Genomic DNA, 19,939 nt, shown 5'->3' with positions numbered 1-19,939 from the left:
TAGGCCTGCTCTGTACACGGCCTAACACACATTTGTTTGCTTTTTTCAACACAGGGTCGTTTACCAGTCAAGTGGATGGCCCCTGAGGCTCTCTTCGACCGGATATACACACACCAAAGTGATGTGTAAGTATTGTGTGTTGACCATGCTTTTTCCTTTCCAATCTGGATGAGCAATTGACCACATTACCCGCAGGAGTTTTATATATATATATATATATATATATATATAAATAAAATATTCCAACTCGTTGTACATATAATAACCCTGTATATTTGCTACTTCAAAATCACAATTCCCCGTGTCATCAATCAGGGGATGTCCAATTTAATCCAACATCTTTTTGTCTGTGTTTGTGCGTCTGCAGCTGGTCCTTTGGAGTATTACTATGGGAAATCTTCACCCTCGGGGGCTCCCCGTACCCTGGGGTTCCCGTTGAGGAGCTGTTCAAGCTGCTAAAGGAGGGACACCGCATGGACAAGCCTTCCACCTGCACGCACGAGCTGTGAGGATGACGCAGCACTCAAGTCATACAAATATTGACCTCGATATATCACACGCACACATGCATGCATGCGCGAACGCACGTAGGTTTCCGCACATCTTCAGGGGCGATAATCGCCACCATCTGTTAACTCTTTATATTATTCCAAGCTCATTTAGAAAGATGGAGGTAACGGAGAAGACATGATGTGAGTTTGGTAATCACAATGGAGAACTACTAGAGAGGTGTATTCCAACAAATAATTGTTTAAAAAAAAAAAAAAAAAAAAAAATCTGAAACAAAATTGTCGTCATTAACTCTAGTTTTGTAGTTGACACTTCAAGTGCGCTAAATGTTGACCATTCATTTTCGGAAAGTTCTGGCATCTTTTACATCGTTTTATTTTGGGCTGGCGGTTTCACACATTTCAAAATGTTAGATGACCCTGGCGTCTGCCCTGTTGCTCTCCATGAAGGTACATGATGATGAGGGACTGCTGGCATGCGGTGCCGTCTCAGAGGCCCACGTTCAAACAGCTGGTGGAGGACCTGGACCGCTGCCTGGCCATGACATCCAACCAGGTGAGTCATCTGACGGCTTCCACCATCAGACCATATAGAGACAGCGCTTTTTCGGCTTCTCCTGAAGAGGAATTTAGACAGGGATATTGCAACCAATGTCTAATGACCCCGTCCCCCCCCATCTAGGAGTATTTGGAGCTGTCTGTGCCTCTGGACCAGTACTCCCCCAGTTACCCTGATACCCGCAGCTCAACCTGCTCCTCTGGTGAGGACTCGGTCTTCTCCCACGATGCCGGCGCCGAGGAGCCCTGCCTGCCAAAGTTTCCTCCGCACCCCAACGGGGCAGCAATTAAGAAACGCTGATACCTCACCTCTACTCGAGTCAAACCTTGACTCTTACACTCCTTCTCCTGTCCTCCACTCCCTGCCTCATGCGAGGGCGGGGGGTGTGCCAGACTTCCTACATTCCCAGAGATGAAGCTAGAACACTGGTGCTTCTGTGTGCGAGGGGAGGTGCTTGGAGGAAATTTCCAGAACTTGTCACAAGGACTTAAGTGTGGAGGCCGCTTCCTGGTGTACCAGTAGTAAGGTGGCTACGTTGGTTATGAGGCACTTTGCTCTACCTGGAGTGCTAGTTTATCTCAGTGCTGGAAGAATTCACTCGGACTACCACTCTTTCCTCTTTCCCACTACTTTGGGCATTCCACGGGTCAAAAGAATCAAAAGGACTGACTGATTATGTCAGTAGCGCGTTGCCCGATTTTTTTGTTTTTTGGTTTTTGTTTCTTTTTTTTTTTCCCCCCCATTGTCTCTCTATCACTAGTGAAGAAAGGCAATCTGCTTTTCAGACCAAATCCAGAGAATATATTAGCAGGGGACATGCATACCTTTTACATGTTAGCACAGGGGTCCATTGCATCAACAAACTATCTTCTTGTAAATACAGGTAGAAAATTATAAATATGAATATATATTTACACTGTACTCTTATTTTTATTATCATAATTGATTTATTTTTTCCTTTTTGTACAAGGATGCATTTGTTTGATCCATTTTTTAAAAATAAAGTATAGTCTGTAGGGCAGATGGTATTATCATGAGATTATCATTCGGTTGTATTGCGGAAGTCTTGGCCAGTTTTAGCTTTATCCCGATTCTTTACAGCTTTTGTTCCCCTCTAAGTCTGCTGCATATTCATCAGTGGAAAAATACATCAGCTTTTGTTTTTTTTCCAGGGACATGCAGTTTTCAAGACACAATCTGCTCGACGATGTAGCTCCGCGGTCGGGGTTCATGTCCTATAAAAGTTATTAATGGTCCTTTGTAAAAATCCATACTGTACCTGTGTGTGTGTGTGTGTGTGTGTGTGTGTGTGTGTGTGTGTGTGTGTGTGTGTGTGTGTGTGTGTGTGTGTGTGTGTGTGTGTGTGTGTGTGTGTGTGTGTGTGTGTCTTTATATAAGTCAGAAATAGAAAGCCAGCAGGGTTAGCAGGAAATGCTATAATTCATTTATTTTGTCCAATTCAAGATTGTTCGTTTATGGATGGTCACAACTGTAAATATGCCTGGATGTCCGACCTGCAGGTTAAAAAGTACCGGAGTGTCGTTATTTTTTGTTTTTGTTTGTTTCAGTCAACACCGTGCACTTCCACTGTGCATGCCTTCCATGTGATGAACTAATCTTGTACTGTAAATGCTTTAACAGGAGTTCCAATTGCTGCCTTACAACTTCTGATGAAGGATTGCAGAACACGTATGTCATCGTAAAAAAGGATTACATTAAATAAAATGCTATTGAAATAAAAACAAAACAAAGCCGTAATGCTTTCAGCGGTTCAACTGAACTTTATAAACGGGTCTATAAATATCATGATTTTCCTGCTTGTGAAGTAAATCATGTTTACAGAGATTGGAGCGATGGCCACTTCAATCTCCAAGCAATTTAACACAGGTTGCCGGGGACGATTAAATATGATAATGTGCCGCTGACTTCAGATGAAACGTCCGCTTGTGCAGAGAGCCACAGCTTGCTGTAAACATGTAATTTATGGCAGAGTGAGTGGCTCGGCTAGTGCCGGCACTGCACTTCCATCCATCAGCCCCACCAACCTTGATGCCTGCCTGTGTCTGCTTCTGGCTTCCTGCCATTGGTTGATGCATCACCTGGACTGCTGTCTCCATGCAACAGGCTAAAAGCTGCCGCACAACAATACAGCCTCTCAACCCCTTTTCCCTTAAAGACAGCTTTTTTACAACCCGGGTCAACACAGTTAGCCTTTAGTATCTGCAGCCTCCTTGCTCCCGTTAAGAGAGACAGTTTTGTTCTAAATGGAGTAGAATGCTCTGTTTGTGTATTTAACAAATGTTCTCTACACGTATCCAAGAGGATGTATGTGTGGAACATATAAGAAATGTGACAGTGTGTAATGGTACGCCCCCTCGGCAGTTCTTCCGATGGCCTTCGAGGGTACAAGGCCATCTCTGTGCCATCTGTGGATCGACGCTTCCAGGTTACGAGAAGGGAGACCTTTTTTGGGGAGAAATTTCATCAATCCCTGGAAACGTGTCGTAATAAAGGCTTCCGTGTGTGTGCTGTGTTTGAGGTGACGATGAAGGGCTCTATGTATGAACAGAGGGGCGCTAAAGAAGCCTTACTTTATAACCAGGTAATGATGCAAGGCATGAATCCCAGGTGCAATTAGATGGAGGGTGTTATCACTACGGCCAGATGGTGCAGGAAGAATTGGGTGGAGCAAAGTTCATCAGTTATTGTCCAGTATGGCAACACTGCTTTCACTAATAGGTGCAGACGAGATAAGATAACACTTTGACACCCGGGGCGCAAACTTAGTATAATTATGTTGACGAGCAACAAAAAATCCCCCCCAAAAAACCTACGCCGTGTATTTGTTTTGATGGAGATGTAGTCGATGAGCTTTCAAAACACGTAGCTTGTACGCAGGTACGGGTGGAGAATGTGAAAGTGTGGTCGTGAGATTTCTAATCACCGGAATGGCCAGAGCAAAGTAGAGGGCTCTCTTCTCCACAGTTTAGACTTTTTGCAAAGCAGATTTGATTTGGGAACGCCTGTAACTCTTTAATTGCCGCGTTCCTGGCATCGCCCGTCCCTAATCAGCGTGATGTACCGTCGGCGACGGAAGCAGCCTCGCTGAACTCTGGTTGGCTAAATGTCCCAGATGGATCTATGGCCTTAAATTAAGCCTCCATGCCAGCTTCTAATTCCATGGCATTTAAACAACACTAAAGAATCCATCACATTCGTGGTCATAGTGAAAGGCGCCACCTTAAATAACTGACATTGTTTTTGGTTAAAGCTGTTTTCACACTTGTGAAAGTGCTCAGCTTGCCAACTTTTAATCAGATGAGTTATTTATGTTCTGTCGCATTACGACCATTCTATGTGGACTATTTCACAAACTGAAGATCCATTATCTTCATTCGTTATCCCTCTGCCACTCCTGTCATGGTATCCGAAAAGTCGCTTCAAGATGACTTTTGCAAATATCTGCAGGTTGGACATGGAAAAAAAAAAAGGTTTTTCACCCTTGTGTCCATAATTGCAAAAAAGCAACATTTTTAAGGTTCATGCAAATTTGTTCGCACGTTCGACTGTTGCTCGAAAAATGGACCATTTTTAATATCTCACAAAGGTTATTAGTGTTTCACAGCCCCGCTTCGGCGGTTGACCCCTCTGAGTTTGGCTGTTTTAAGGGGCAAATATTTTAAACGAATGTCAGCTATGTTAATCGTCACCTGAGGGGCAGCGGCTCCTTTGCTGTAACTAACACAGCCGTGGTTGTTCATAGTCACACGCAGAGTTATAGTTTCATAATATACTACAATTTCAATGTCAACTTGATCAAAATGATCTTCACTTCATGTAACCTTCATATTTCACAGAATTTGAAAGACTTCAGGGGCACGTCTTCTTGGTCGATTCATATTGTGGACTGCCTAGAATTAAATAAATGGATGATTTATTTTTTTGCCCCCTTGCCCTTTTTATTTTTTTATTTTTTATCTTTACCTGGAGGCTCATTTGATTTGTCGAGGTTTGTCCTCATCCTTTCTGTTTTTTCTAGATAAGCGACGACCCCTCGCTCTGCGGCCCGTCAGGACTGACGGACGACCTGCCCTTCAACTCGCCGCGGAGAAAATGGAGGAGTGGTGACATCAGACTGTTTTTGTGTACCTCCGTCACCTCGCAAATAAACGGAATATGTATGGGGGGGGGGGGGGGGGGGGGGGCTGTCAAGGCTCCAGGAAGGATTGGTGAAGGGGGGGGTGGAGGTCGCAAAAAACAGCGGAACGATATCGGCCTTAATGAATATCAATCTGGCCGGCGTCCATCTGCAAAGTACAGAAGACCATTTTGGGTGTCCTGGATGAGGTCAATGAGTGAGGGAATTCTGCGTGTGTGTGCGTGCGTGTGCGTGTGTGCATGTGTGTGTGTGTGTGAGAGAGAGAGGTAGAGAACCCAAAGCCTATACTTACCACCGAGGTGCCTCCAGACGAAAACACTGTTGATTGCCGCAAGGGTTGAGATGAGGAAAAAAAAATTTGTTCGCAAACTGTAATAGCCGCGCTCCCCGCCCTCGCTCGACAGGGGTTAAGCCAATGAGCATGTGTTTTGTATACAAGTGTGGTCGCCATGTTTTTCTGGGCGTAGTTCAGTCCTCAAATCACATTCTTGCCACGGAGCAAAAAATATGTCATGCTTGTTAACGATGTAAATATTTTGGAGGTGAAGTCTCAGCTTGCCTGGTGCAGTAGCTGTCGTGGTCTCCTCTCCTCTTCACGTCTCCTCCCTCTCCTCCGTCTCCCCCCGCCGCTCACTCGCTGACGGGGCCCGGGGAGCCCCTCGTGCACCCCGGGACAGAGCTGACAGACGGGGGCGAGGCCCGGGGCACGGCCCGCCACTCACCGCACCTCTCGCTATTGTCCTTCGCTTCCTGCCCTCTTCCTCCTCCCTCTCCACTTCTCACCCTCCCGCCCGGCGCATCATAACTTAAGATTTTGGTTTTCTGTTGTGCACGGAGGAATGTGGCTTTGGTATCTATCTATCTATCTATCTATCTATCTATCTATCTATCTATCTATCTATCTATCTATCTATCCATCTATCTATCTATCTATCTATCTATCTATCTATCTATCTATCTATCTATCTATCTATCTATCTATCTATCTATCTATCTATCTATCTATCTATCTATCTATCTATAGTTAACTCCTTTCATTGCTGTAAATCTGATAGAGGTGGAATTTACGACAATCCAGAGGAAAGGGTGTGGTCGGGTAAATGAGATGGGGAATGGTGTGTTTTCTGTATAGAAACACAGGTGTGTGTGTGTGTGTGTGTGTGTGTGTGTGTTTAAGTCTGTCTGTCGGTCGGTCTGTCTGTCTGTCTGCGAGTGCGTCTGCTCGGCTAGGTGTCTCTTGGCGTCCACACAAAAAAGTGACGCCTCGGGGCCCCCGCCACGCCCCTTTCCCACCAGATCGGCTTTCCTCAGTGGAGGAGCGGAGACGGTGGCGGACACCTCCTCCTCCTCTTCCTCCTCCTCCTCCTCCTCCGGGCTGGAGACACATAATCCCAGCCTGTCAAGAGCTTTATCAAACAGGATCAACTGGTGCGCCGGGAGCCCCCGCCCACCGCCACCTCCTCCACCTCCACCTCCACCTCCAACCCCATCACCGCTGCAGACAGGAGGATACCTGTACATGCATTCCTTCAACACATCCCAGTCCCAGGGGACGGATCACCTGTCTTTTTAATGGCACTTTGCCTTGGGGAGGGGAGGAGGTGGAGGTGGAGGGGGTGTATACAGTAGCTCCTCTGCATTGTCCCCGCTGAAAACTAAGACCATCACAACGACGTAAAGGCCGTGTATTCTAAACGGATCAACCCCTGCTTCGCTGTTCCCTAATCTGTTTTCAACTAAAGCTGTTGTGTTGTGCGGGGCAGATTGCCGTAGGTGACGTTTCATCGTCCCTCGCCAGAGGATGTGTTGCGCCCTCCCCGAGGGAGCGTTCCCCAAAAACGTAGTTATCGCCTCCGATTTGGTTCTCACTCCTGGTCCATGTGCTGCGGGTGTGAAGAGGGGAGATAAGATAAGAAGGGATGGAGGGAGGGGGATGGAGGGAGGGGGGGTATGAATCAAAGTGGGGTTGTTGTGCGCGTGGGGGATCTAATCATATCACTTGCCCCCGAGCCGTATGTCTTCGTACTCTCTTTAATTGAATTGAGCTCGGGATGAGATTGCCTGACGTGCTATTCCAGCGTGTGAGAGGGAATGGCCTGAAAAAGGAAGATTCATTTGAGTTTGGTTGTATCCTGAAATACACAATGAAAACAATGACAATGACAACAATAATAATAATAATAATAATAATAATAATAATAATGATAATAATAACACAAAACAACAAAGTTATCCTCATCACCTCGGTCCTTCAGCTTTCACCAGCAACATGCTGCTGTCAGGAGAACTCACCTCTCTCGTCTGCTGCGACATAATGGCGCGGTGTTACAGCGATGCCGGCGACGCAGCATTGGGGGGCGGACTGGTCGAAGCTGACAGATTTGGGCTCAACCACCAACACTAGCCTTATTGAATTTCTCAGCCCATGTGTCTTTTTTTTTGGGGGGGGTGGAACGCATTATTTCCCCCCTGACTCACACCGGAGGCGTCGATGAGGATGCTGAGGCTTGGCGTCTCCGTCCCCGAGTGTGAACATCCAAATTACCACACAAAAGCACCATTTGCAATTCGTCGGAGAAGAACTTCCGTGCTATGCTTTTGAGTGTAGCATTACTTTCCACTGTTATTATAGTGGAAGAAGTAATGCCCGGCCGCGAAGAAAACAAACAATCTCACCCAGATGTTGGAAGCGGGGACACAGAGATCTTTTGATTGGCCGCTTGGCCCTCGGTCAGGATGGGATGTTGGTTTAAAGCCTCGGCCAACCCGCTGGATGTTGTGACGTAGGCACGAAATTTAACCAAACACTGTCGGTCCCTGGCAAAGCGGAAGCGAGGAAGCCAGTGGGCCCGGTCCAAAGGGTTAGGTGAATGGCTCTGATTTAGAGACGCAAATGTGCCAGACTCGGGGGGGGGGGGGGCTCTGGTACCAAGAAAATAAGGCTCTTTCTTGTGTGATGACTAATTTTTGCCAACTCAACATTTAGAGGCCGTTCGCTACCTCGTAAGGTTTAGCTGACGTGGTGGTGGATTTCTTTCCTTTTTTTTGCCCTTTATTACCTGGAATCTGAAAATAATCTCATGTTATTGGTGCAGATGTTAATGCTGGAATGAGCACAGACTTCACTCTGTTGGTCTCTATAGTCATCTTGATGCTCATTACACACTGATATATTGTTTGTATACTGCTATACTATTTACATACTATTACTACTATACTATTGTACTATTTACACTGATCAGCCACAACATTTAAACCATCACTAATAACTACTAATACTGTGTAGCCCCCCCTCATGCTGCCAAAACAGCTCTGACCCGTGGAGGCATGGACTCCACAAGACCTCTGAAGGTGTCCTGTGGTATCTGGCACCAAGACGTTAGTAGCAGATCAGATCCTTTAAGTCCTGTAAGTTGTGAGGTGGGGCCTCCGTGGATCGGGCTTGTCGTTCCAGCACATTCCACAGATGCTTGATCAGACCCTAACCCCGGCCATCCACATGAAGAAAATGTGATTCATCTGGCCAGGATGACCTTCTTCCATTGCTCCATGGTCCTGTTCTGAGGCTCACATGCTCATCGTAGGCGCTTTTTGACGGTGGACAAGGATCAGCATGGACACTCTGACCGGTCGGCGGCTACACAGCCCCATACGCATCAAGCTGTGATGCACTGTGTGTTCTGACACCTTTCTATCATAGCAGCATTAACTCGTTCAGCAATTTGTGCTACAGTAGCTCTTCTGTGGGATCGAACCAGACGGGCTGGACTTCACTCTCCACACGCATCAATAAGCCTTGGGGGCCCATGACCCTGTCGCCGGTTCACTGGTTGTCCTTCCTTGGACCACTTTTGGTAGGTATTAACCACTGCATACCGGGAGCACACCACAAGACCTGCCGTTTTGGAGATGCTCTGACCCAGTCGTCTAGCCAGCACAAATTTGGCCTTGTCAAAGTCGCTCAGATCCTTACGCTTGACCATTTTTCATGCTTACAACACATCAACTTCAAGAACTGACTGCTCACTGGCTTCCAAATACATCCCAGCCCTTTACAGGTGCCATTGGAACAAGATGAGCTATGTGATTCACTTCACTTGTCAGTGGTTTGAATGTTGCGGCTGATTATTGTATATACCATTGTACAACTGATGCTCCATTTGTATACTATTTGTATATCAGTGAGTAGTATCCATGTTTGCCTAGTTATGTGCTTATGATTTGTAAACAAAGACGCAAACAAATAAATTAATAAATAAATTAGGCTTTAATTTCACATTCTTGATTAAAAGACCCTTGATTATTTTTTCCCCCCATTTTAAGAATAACGTTTGGCAGGAAGGAGACTTTTTTTCCCCTCCCCATCCAAAAAAGGGTATGATGGATATTTTGGAAATATCTTCCTTGTACCAGGGTCCTAAGCTACGAGGCCCGTTCGACACACCCAGGATATCCTTCGGTTAGCTGGCTCCACCAAGCCTAACAACCGCACCGAGCGGTGTCACGCCGGTGGTGATCGACTTGTTTAGCCAAGCCGGGTTTTCCAAATCTAGTGTTGAGCGCGTTCACGTATAAGGCCCCGGTGTTGGCTGCTGCCAAAGGCTGGAAGGAAAGCTTGCAAAAAGCTTTCTTATCAATATCACTGCCCCATCACTGAGGCACGACTAGATCGCACTATAATTACAATTGCGTATAGCATTCAATGGATGTGTTGCTTCGATGTATTCTTATGGCGTCTAAGATCATTCCAGCCAGTATTTATAGAGCTTATTGTGAGTAATCACCGGGTGTCATGACATTTCACTGCATATATGTATGAACGTATGTATATGTATGTGACAAATAATCTCTTGAACTTGAACTTGAACTCATTCTTTCAGCTGCAACCCCGGCAGTGTGTAACGGTCCTGGGAACAAATAAAGAAGAAATATAAAAACATAATTCAAACCGGTAAGTGGACTTACTTGCAAATCCTATAAGGTCAACAAGTACAAGGCTTGAGCGCTTTAATAGGCCTCTGTTTTGGGATGATATCGGTATACAAATGGCCTTGAAATTGCTTGCGGCGAAGAAGAAAAAGAACAACAAAATGAAGCGAGGTAGACTGGCGGGGGGTCGCCGTCGTGGCACTGAAAACCCAGGGTTAAACCTGAACTTACCTCGCTCGCCCCAAAATCCTGCTTCGCAGTACGGGCCTCCGGTCCCACAGGAGGCTAGGATTTGGGTGGTGCTCGGCGAGGAGTAAACTCAAGTATTAACCAAAGCAAAGCAAGCTGCCATTTACAAGGCTTAAGTAACATGATTCCATTGAAGGTCACCGTGAAAAAAAAAAAAAAAAAGTAAGATGAAACATGCGCGCGCACAGACACACACACACACACACACACACACACACATTTAACAACACTGCAGCAAAATGGAAGGGATGTTGTGGTGCTGTTTGGATCTGAGATTCAAATGATATATTTATCAGTTCTGCTATATAAGGTGTATGTTCTGGGAAAGGGGAGCCCCAGACCAAACACACCCAAAAGCTCTGTTTGTTTTCATTCAGTTCTTAATTGTTGTTTTGTTTTTTCCATTTTCTTCGCAAATTTCCATAAGATGGATAGATAGAGAGAGATAGTATAGGATAGATAGACCGACAGACAGATGGATAGACGGACAGGCAAGCAGACAGGCGGCCAGGCAGACAGACAGACAGACAGACAGACAGACAGACAGACAGACAGACAGACAGATAGATAGACAGACAGATGGGGAGGTGGATGGGTAGGTGGGTGGATGGATGGATGGATAGATAGATAGATAGATAGATAGATAGATAGATAGATAGATAGATAGATAGATAGATAGATAGATAGATAGATAGATAGATAGATAGATAGATAGATAGATAGATAGATGGATAGATGGATAGATAGATAGATGGATAGATAGATAGATAGATAGATAGATAGATAGATAGATGGATAGATAGATAGATAGATAGATAGATAGATAGATAGATAGATGGATAGATTTATCAATACCCTGGGGAAAGTCAGGAAATAAATGACTCAAGTGGAAAATTAAATGAAAACTTGTTGCATCCTGTTTGTACATTTCAAGGCTCTCGTTGTCTTCCTCACAGCAGCAGCGTTTCGAGGGCTCTTCCGCTGTCTGTGTGTCCGTTACACATATTCTGCTGGAGAAGAGAGAACAGTGTTTCTGTCAGAGAGCTTGTTGTGCCTGGCACTGAGGCTCTGTCCCAGTCAGCTGCCATTAGAGCGTCCCCTGCCAAGTCCTCTGCTCACCGCGGACTTCATGTGAGGCTCAGCAGCGTCCTCTTGTGTCAGGAGCTGGTATCGGGGATGAACTGAGTTGATCCATTTTTCCAAGTTCCTCTCCAGTTGGACACCGCTGCTTCTGGATAGAGCTCATTATGTGCTTGGTCTAGGAAACTGTTCCTCCGCCAAGTTTCCCTTTTTGGTTTGCATGAGCAGCTGAGTGTCTGCGCTTGCTGTTCACTATGCAGGAGACACAAGTTCAACAAAAATGGCCTATTCCGACTAGCTTCGCACAGCCTCTGCAGTAGTGACTGCCAAAGATAACCCATGACAAGGCTCCTCCTTTTGTTACATATTGGTGCCTACTAGGTCAAACTACACCTAATTGTTGATTAATTTAGGCGCTGCTACCTTATTAACATAGTTTTTTACATTTTTTTTTTTTTTTTATTGCAGTAAATGAGATCTAAATGAACGCATACAACTGCGTTGACTTCATCAACGGATCATGTCCATGCATGCACTTCTACAGCGTCTGTGGGTGTGGGCTTTTCAAAAACCCTTCACATCAACATCTGTTGCATGGTTCAGTCTGGACTGAGAAAGTGCACTTTTATGTGCACACACACACACACACACACACACACACACACACACACACACACACACACACACACACACACACACACAAAATAATATCCCTCTTGTCTCACTCTGATCTTGGTTCCCCTGTTGGTTGGCAAGGTGTTACCCTTGGGAAAAAAAAGGGTTCATGGCCGGTGTATAACCAAGACTTTAAACTTGCGGCCATCGAGAGATTCACTCCCATCCCTGTGTGCTTGCAGTCGTTTTTAAGGTTACCGTGTGTGCAACGGTAAATAATTCAGTGTCAGCGGCACTGCATACAGTTCCTGGTGCAGAGAAAGCAGCTTTGCATCCCTGCAGTCTCACACACAAGCACACACACACACACACACACACACACACACACACACACACACACACACACACACACACACACACACACACAGCATCAGAGAGAGAGGGAGGGAGGGAGAGAGAGGGGGAGAGAGGGAGAGAGAGAGCAGGCACAGACTCAGAGAAGCTGCAGAGAGAGGCTACCCCCCCCCCCTTCTCTCTCTCTCTCTCTCTCTCTCACTCTCTCTCTTTCTCTCTCTCCCCCCCCCCCCCCCCCCCCCCCTCCCTCCCTCTCTCTCTGATGCTCTGTCTCTCCCTCAACACTCGCTCGGCTTCATCCAACCTGCTGCTGCTGCTGCTGCTGCTACTGCTGCTCGGGCTGCGGGCAGGTTGACTGTTACCAGCAGAAAACTTCCAGAACACCGTACCACGCACCTTCTCACCATCTTTCAACACATCACCTGAGGAGAAAAGATGCTGGATGTGGGCTGGAGAGGGGCTCTGGGACGGCTGAGGCTGATCTGTCTGCTCGGCCTGTGTGTGTTCTCCTGCCTGCCGGGGACGCTGGAAGCCAGGAGAGCCCCCAAGATCCCACGCTGCCCTGCGACCTGCTCCTGCACCAAAGACAGTGCCTTCTGCGTGGACACCAAGGCCATCCCCAAGAGCTTCCCCCCCGGGATCATCTCTCTGTGAGTAAACACCCCCCGTCTGTCAAAACTTAAAATGAAGCAGTTTGCATTGATAGCTATTTTAATATACTTGACCGTGTCCATCAAGCAGGGGGGCATACACTGTACAGGTCAGTGTAATGTAATAACAGTGCAGAAGATGCTAGGAGAGTCATCCATGATTCATATTGCGATGGGTAAAGGATTGACACGTAGCACTTTTCCTCTTTCACAGATGACAAAATTAGCACTTTTTTTTTTTTTTTCTCACGTGTCTTCATCGCTGGACAGGAGTCAGATACCCCCAGTGGCCAGGAGCCTGGCAGCAGATACCGTGCAGGGGAGCACAGTGGTGAATTTGCGTGGAGCCTCCCAGAAGGAGGAGGGATACTAACAATAGATGTCATATCTTTCCAGCGAGGACCCTTATGTCCTTGGAGAGATTTATTAAGGAGAGTGGCTCGGAGCACCCATGATGAGATGGAAACACTTAACCTTAAACGCTTAATATTGACCCTATTGATTATAACTCTGGCAGATGGGTGAGCGGTCGTGGGAGTGCGAGGCCACAGCCAGGTGTGGGTGGCCTCATTTCACTGTGGAGAAGACGTGAACAAGTGAATAAGGAAGCTCTGCGTCCTAGTTGGACCCTGCCTTATATTAAAACCATCCAAACTGAGGACGGTTAATACGTTTCTTAATCCCCATGTCCGTCAAAGCAGATCCAGAGCCGGGACCACTTGCCTCCAGATATCAATAAGACTACTCTTCTATGTTTCCAAACAGGACGATGGTCAACGCGGCCTTCACCACCATCCCAGAAGGAGCTTTCTCCCATTTACACTTACTGCAGTTCCTGTGAGTATTCGCAACTGGCAAAATGGCCTCCCCCCGTCTCACCTACCTATCCCTCCATGTTTCAAACAGACACTGGGAATCGGCGTTTGATTTGGTCCGTCACTTCACCCTCTAATGGAACAGTTTATCACTTGTGTCACTTGTTACGTACGTACGTGATTATAAAAAAACATAAAAAATGCAGACGCGTTTTTCCACTTGCAGTGAAAGGACTGCGGCCACTAGAAAATGAATGGCTATTGAAAACAGTGGTGACATAGCAGTAATGAGTAAAGTGGCTCTGTACTGTATCAGTGTCCGTGCCAATGACTGACTCCCTTCAATTCTGCTCAGTCAGACAAAAGGCCGTTTGTCTGCTCCGATGCCATCGAGTGTGTGCGCACGTAGCCCAGCACGTGCCGACGTCTGCGTGTGTCCACAGGCGAAGTCAAGAGAATGTGTGCTGTGTGTTACTGTGAATGTTTCTCTTTAGCAGTGATTGAATATATACCGCAGGTCGATTTTGATTCGATGTCCGTGTCTTCCTTTTTTACCACAGTCTGCTGAACTCCAACACGTTCTCTCTGGTTGCAGACGACGCCTTCGCCGGTCTCTCTCACCTCCAGTACCTGTAAGCGTCTCGTACCGACAATGACTCCACTCAAACGGAATCTAATCTAAATCCCCACCACCCCCACGCCATTTCACACGGGCTTTCCAGAGCTGCAGACCTGCTCGCATCCATAGCATGGAAAGAATCGCCTTCGAGTAAAAGTGAACACAACCATCCCATCAAAGCGTTGTTTTTTAGAGTAAATCAACAGAGCGAAATATGGCGTTCTGCGAGCCGATGGGCTTTAGAAACTACCAGTTTGCTGGTGGCTCTGGGTTGCAGCTTGTCCCAAAGGCCGCTCAGGCTCAACAGTATATAGTGATTTATTCGGCTCTGGCAGCAGCCTCTGCATTACCAGCTGGCACCAGCTACCCGGTGTGAATGCTAATAAAGGAATATTTTCACCGGTAGCCTCCTCCAGAGAATCTTCATACAGAGCACATGCTATGTTTTGTAAAGGCACAGTGGGATCAAATGATGCTGACTGAGGAATAACACTCGAATATGCAATGCTGTATGCAATATGTATTTGTTATAATACTTTCGTCATGTTTCATCACTGGCGCTGACATTTCACTTAGCTGAGTCTGATGTTTCCCAACTCGACATTAGAACGGTTAGGAAACATTAAGAAAACATCAAACCTTATTAATTCACCCATGAGTGCGAAACAAAATGATTGATCATCTGTAATAACCGAAAAAAAAACCACTTCAAACTATCAGGTAAACAAAGAAAAATCTGGTTGGCCAAGGGATTACTTTTTGGAACCTATGCAGTGGTCGCGTCATCCGTGTGTCAAGTGTGACCGATCCATTCTCTGAAAGCCGACTCTCTCCTTCAGCTTCGTGGAGAATAACGACATCCAGGCTCTGTCCAAACATACCTTCAGAGGACTCAAATCCTTGACTCATCTGTGAGTACGCTCCCTTCTAATAAAACTGAGCAGTTGTCGGTTGGTATTTGTAAGAGGATATTTGTGTCGTTTTGCATTCATTAACGCTGACATGTTATGTATCATGTGTTTATTTTGTGTATACATTTCTAACGTTGACCACAGCTCTTTCTTGGTGAAACCCTCAGGTCTCTGTCCAATAACAACTTACAGCTTCTGCCAAGAGATCTCTTCAAGCACCTTGACATCCTTACAGATTTGTGAGTGTTCCCGCATTGATATTTTTGCTGCTGACCTGCCGGTGCAGAACTGGGGTTGTGGTGTCGCAAGCATTTGGTGGGACCATCACTGTAATCTAATGTCATCTGCAATAGACGCTATATTTTATAAAAATAATTTGGCTCATACACTGGCTCATACATGCTGACAAATCACATTGTCGGCAAAGAAAGGGATTTTATGACTGTGTTTTTAGCGTGAGTACTATTGGATCGAACAAGCTCCCTTTGTGTACCTGTGACTCAGAGACCTGCGCGGTAACTCCTTCCGCTGCGATTGCAAAATCAAGTGGCTGGTGGACTGGATGGAGAAGACCAACACCACCGTGCCGGCCATCTACTGCGCCAGCCCCTTTGAGTTCCAAGGGCGCAGGATCCACGATCTCACCCCACGGGACTTTAATTGCATCAGCGCAGGTTTGCCCTTCATTGAATAGGAAAAAGTGACGTCGAGGGAAATGTCACGTTGGGTTAAATCCTCACAAATGTCTGGTGATCCTCTGTCCCTCTGCCTCAGATTTTGCCGTTTACGAAACCTTCCCTTTCCACTCTGTGTCTGTGGAGTCCTATGAGTTCAACAGCGACCAGTTTGTGGCCTTTGCCCAGCCGGATTCCGGCTTCTGCACCCTGTATGTGTGGGATCATGTGGAGATGATGTTCAGGAGGTTCCACAACATAACCTGTGAGTTGATAACTGAGCATAAAGTGCCATACATACCATATACATTTTTATTGTTAAGGCTGAATATGCTGTGTTCTACTTAGCCCGTTCTGCCGTGTACTGCAAGCCTGTGGTGATCAACAACACACTTTACATGGTCGTGGCCCAACTTTTTGGAGGCTCTCATATCTACAAGTAAAACTTTTTTTAAACGTGTATTCTTATTTATATTGGTCATAATTTATTTGTAATACGTGCTAAAGGTGTGCTTGACATTTTGTTATAGGTGGGAAGAAGACCCACAGCGCTTTGTGAAGATCCAGGATATCGACACCACTCGGGTTAGAAAGCCTAACTTCGTGGAGACCTTCCAGCTGGATGAGGAGTGGTACTTTGTCGTGGCAGACAGCTCCAAGGCCGGCTCCACCAGCATCTATCGCTGGAACAGCAACGGCTTCTACTCCCACCAGTCCCTCCACCAGTGGCACAGGGACACACACGTGGAGTTTCTAGACGCTGGCGGTCGGCAGCACCTGATCCTCTCCAGCGCCTCTCAGCCGCCGATGGTTTACCAGTGGAACCGAAGCCAAAAGCAGTTCACCTTCTATTCCCAAATCACGGAATTGGCCGACGTGCAAATGGTCAAGCACTTCACAATACGGAAGGCTCTGTACCTCTGCCTCACTCGCTTCATCGGCGACTCCAAGATCCTTCGCTGGGAAGGCCAGCGCTTCGTGGAGATCCAGACCCTCCCGTCGCGCGGGTCGATGGCGGTGTACCCCTTCACGGTGGGTCTCCGCCAGTACCTCCTGCTGGGCAGCGACTTCTCCTTCTCCAGGGTCTACCTGTGGGATGACCTCACACAGCGCTTCCAGCCCTTCCAGGAGCTCAACATGAGAGCCCCTCGCGCCTTCAGCTTGGTCTCAGTGGACAACAAGGACATTCTTCTGGCCGCCAGCTTCAAAGGCAACACGCTGGCCTACCAGCACCTGGTGGTCGATCTCAGCGCCAAGTAGACATCTAACAACAAACGCCTTGCAAAGGCGTCACTAAGAGCATTTATAACCATGTGCCATATCAAGAAGAGACTGCACCTTGCCTAAAGCCATCTGACTAAAACCTGTTGTCCCGCTCAATATTTGAAGTGAGACGATTAATGAAATGATCAACGTGGGTTTTTTTCAGTATATATTCCTTATGCAATGCTCCATAACATTTGACAACTAATGATTGAAGAGACTAGTGTCGGTTACATGCCTGAAATGTTAGGTCATTGTGCAACATCATGCAACAACATATTTTGCCAAACACGCTCATGTAATTGTTTTTGAAACGCCTATGCCGTGTAGGCTATTGTATATATAAGTATAAATGGTGTGCATGTGTGTTGACTTAACTATTCACATTGAATGGATTATTGTATGGCCAATGATTTAAACACTGCGGGATAGGTATGACATAGGTTGCCAGTGTAGCAATCTGCATGCAGCTTTAGGACCGATATTCCAAAGGTAGACTAAACTTGATATCGAAGAAGCAATACTGATCTTTGTTCTTCTTGTAATTTTTTTTTTTCCAACTGTGTTGTTATTTGAATATGAGCAACGTACGTCTGTGAAGATTCACGCTATTTTACTTACATTTTAATTGACGTGCATCCTTATTTTCTTATTTTCCATATCCTCTGTCTCATCTCATGTCGCATCTCGTAAACATGGATCGGTAACAAATAGAGCAACAAGCATGTCCCTTGAACCGTGCTCAAGATCCTCTCAAACTGCAGAACAAATGTAAGTAGAAACATTGGATCAAATCACTTCAACTTTGCATTGAAATCTGTCTGGTCGTCAATGATGTCCCGATCATATGTAACAAATTGAAATTGTTCCATTCAAATGAGCATCTCTTTATATTCGACAATGCAATACAGAGAAACGAATAAATCAGAAATCCTCTAAATATTTTGTTCAGCACCAAGGTTTTTGTACATGGATTTGCAAAATATATTTTTTCTTAACGGTGATGAGAAAAGCAAAACTAGAAAATGGAAAGATAGATAAATGAATAGATATCATAATAATAATAATAATAATAATAATAATAAATAAATATAGCTGTGATATAGCTCGACCCTGAAACCAGACCTCCAGCGGGGCAGCAGCGAGGCAGCAGCGAGGCAGCAGCGAGGCAGCAGCGGGGCAGCAGCGAGGCGGCAGCGGGGCAGCAGCAAGGCAGCAGTGATGCATCGCTGAAGAAATTGGACCAGAGAGCAAAACGTGCAAATGATGCTCATGTTTGAGAGTGTGACCATGGGTTCTATGAGAACACTATGAGAACACTATTGGTGCATCAATTTTTGCACACTCTATGACCTCCGGCCGTCACATGGATTAACCCGCGTGACCCAAACTGAATGTATCTCATGATAAATAGTGCGTAGTCTAAAAAAGCATGTCTGGTTCACATTGGACCCAGCGTTTACAAGCTTCCTACTTCCTGTTAATGCGGCGTTTTTGCAAAAACGTTGAGGTCGGTGGCTGCCATATTGTTTGGAATTAGGGAACTCTTTTAATAACGTTGAACAATAAATGATTTAAAAAAAAAACCAACCCACAACAGATCAAGTTTCATGAACATTGGACCGATGGCCTAGGAGGAAGTCTCAAAAGTATGTTTTTCAGACAATTCATAAATGGCGGAAATGGTCAAGCCGGAGGTCAATAATTTCTCTAGCAAATCTATTTGCCATGATGAGCTGCATCATCAGACACCACACACATGACTGTAGGTCACACCGCATGGGAGATTTGGCCAATTCAGTGTTGCATTTTTCACATAACGAGGGTAGCAGCCCCCGTGGGCAGAAATGTAAAAAAAATTTCTGGTTCATCTTGACTCCTTGGGCTTTCCATGTAGAAATGTAAGCCCGCCCAAGGATGGTTGCGTTAAAATCGGGCAAACTTGTCAAGGAGTAGAAACCATTTTCATGAATTTTCTGGTATAGCGCTCCCTGTAGGTCAACCGGATGCAACAAGTGGCAGTAGATTCGGTAGAGAAAACTGGACTCGGGAATCAAGTTTTGGGAAAATTGGACCAGGTGTTGAGCAGATGTGCCTTCTTCCTGTTTACGCAGCGATGTCCAAAATACGTTGGCACCTGTGGCTGCCATATTGAGAAGGATTTCAAAACTCTGTGGATGATGTTTAAAAAAATTATAATTTAAAAAATGGGAGCACAAGGAATTGACCGCAACCAAGACCAAGACCACGCTATTGGGGATGGGGATGGTAGCTCAGGAGGTAGAGCTGGTCTTCTAGTGATCTAAAGGTTGCTGGTTGGATCCCAGGCTCCTCCTGCTAGCATGCTGTAGTGTCCTTGAGCAAGACACTTAACCCCTCATTGCTCCTGATGGCTGCGTCCGTCGGTGATTGAACAATTGTAAGTCGCTTTGGATAAAAGCGTCTGCTAAATGCAATGTAATGTAATGTAATGTAACCACGAGGAGACGCATGGTGGTTTGCAACGGTGGGATGAACGGAGTGTGAGATGTGGCCAGGTGAGAATTGCAGCGT

General features: G+C 46.0%; 2 protein-coding genes across 4 annotated transcripts in view; both read left to right on the top strand.

Annotated features, from left to right (window-relative positions):
- The window catches only part of fgfr1a (fibroblast growth factor receptor 1a), a 28,237-nt gene extending 25,772 nt beyond the window's left edge, over window positions 1-2,465 (top strand). For all 3 annotated transcript variants that reach the window (XM_080003922.1, XM_080003921.1, XM_080003920.1), the window contains exons 15-18: window positions 55-125; window positions 368-505; window positions 960-1,065; window positions 1,192-2,465. In XM_080003922.1, coding sequence (XP_079860048.1) covers window positions 55-125; window positions 368-505; window positions 960-1,065; window positions 1,192-1,368 — 492 coding nt within the window. In that variant the 3' untranslated portion in view covers window positions 1,369-2,465. The remainder of the gene's footprint in view (window positions 1-54; window positions 126-367; window positions 506-959; window positions 1,066-1,191) is intronic.
- Window positions 2,466-12,889: 10,424 nt separating this feature from the next.
- Window positions 12,890-18,314, top strand: lgi3 (leucine-rich repeat LGI family, member 3; the record flags this gene model as incomplete). The annotated part of the gene is made up of 9 exons (XM_080004274.1): window positions 12,890-13,104; window positions 13,870-13,941; window positions 14,480-14,551; window positions 15,378-15,449; window positions 15,617-15,688; window positions 15,954-16,123; window positions 16,224-16,388; window positions 16,472-16,562; window positions 16,654-18,314. 9 exons carry the CDS (start codon window positions 12,890-12,892, stop codon window positions 17,381-17,383), a joined length of 1,659 nt encoding a protein of 552 aa, XP_079860400.1. The 3' UTR covers window positions 17,384-18,314.
- Between the last annotated feature and the right edge of the window lie 1,625 nt (window positions 18,315-19,939).

The sequence above is a fragment of the Zeus faber genome (genome assembly GCF_960531495.2).
Source record: "Zeus faber genome assembly, chromosome: 7".
Lineage (NCBI taxonomy): Eukaryota > Metazoa > Chordata > Actinopteri > Zeiformes > Zeidae > Zeus > Zeus faber.
The sequence above is the reverse complement of the archived record's forward strand: the minus strand, read 5'-3'. Positions and strand labels throughout refer to the sequence as shown.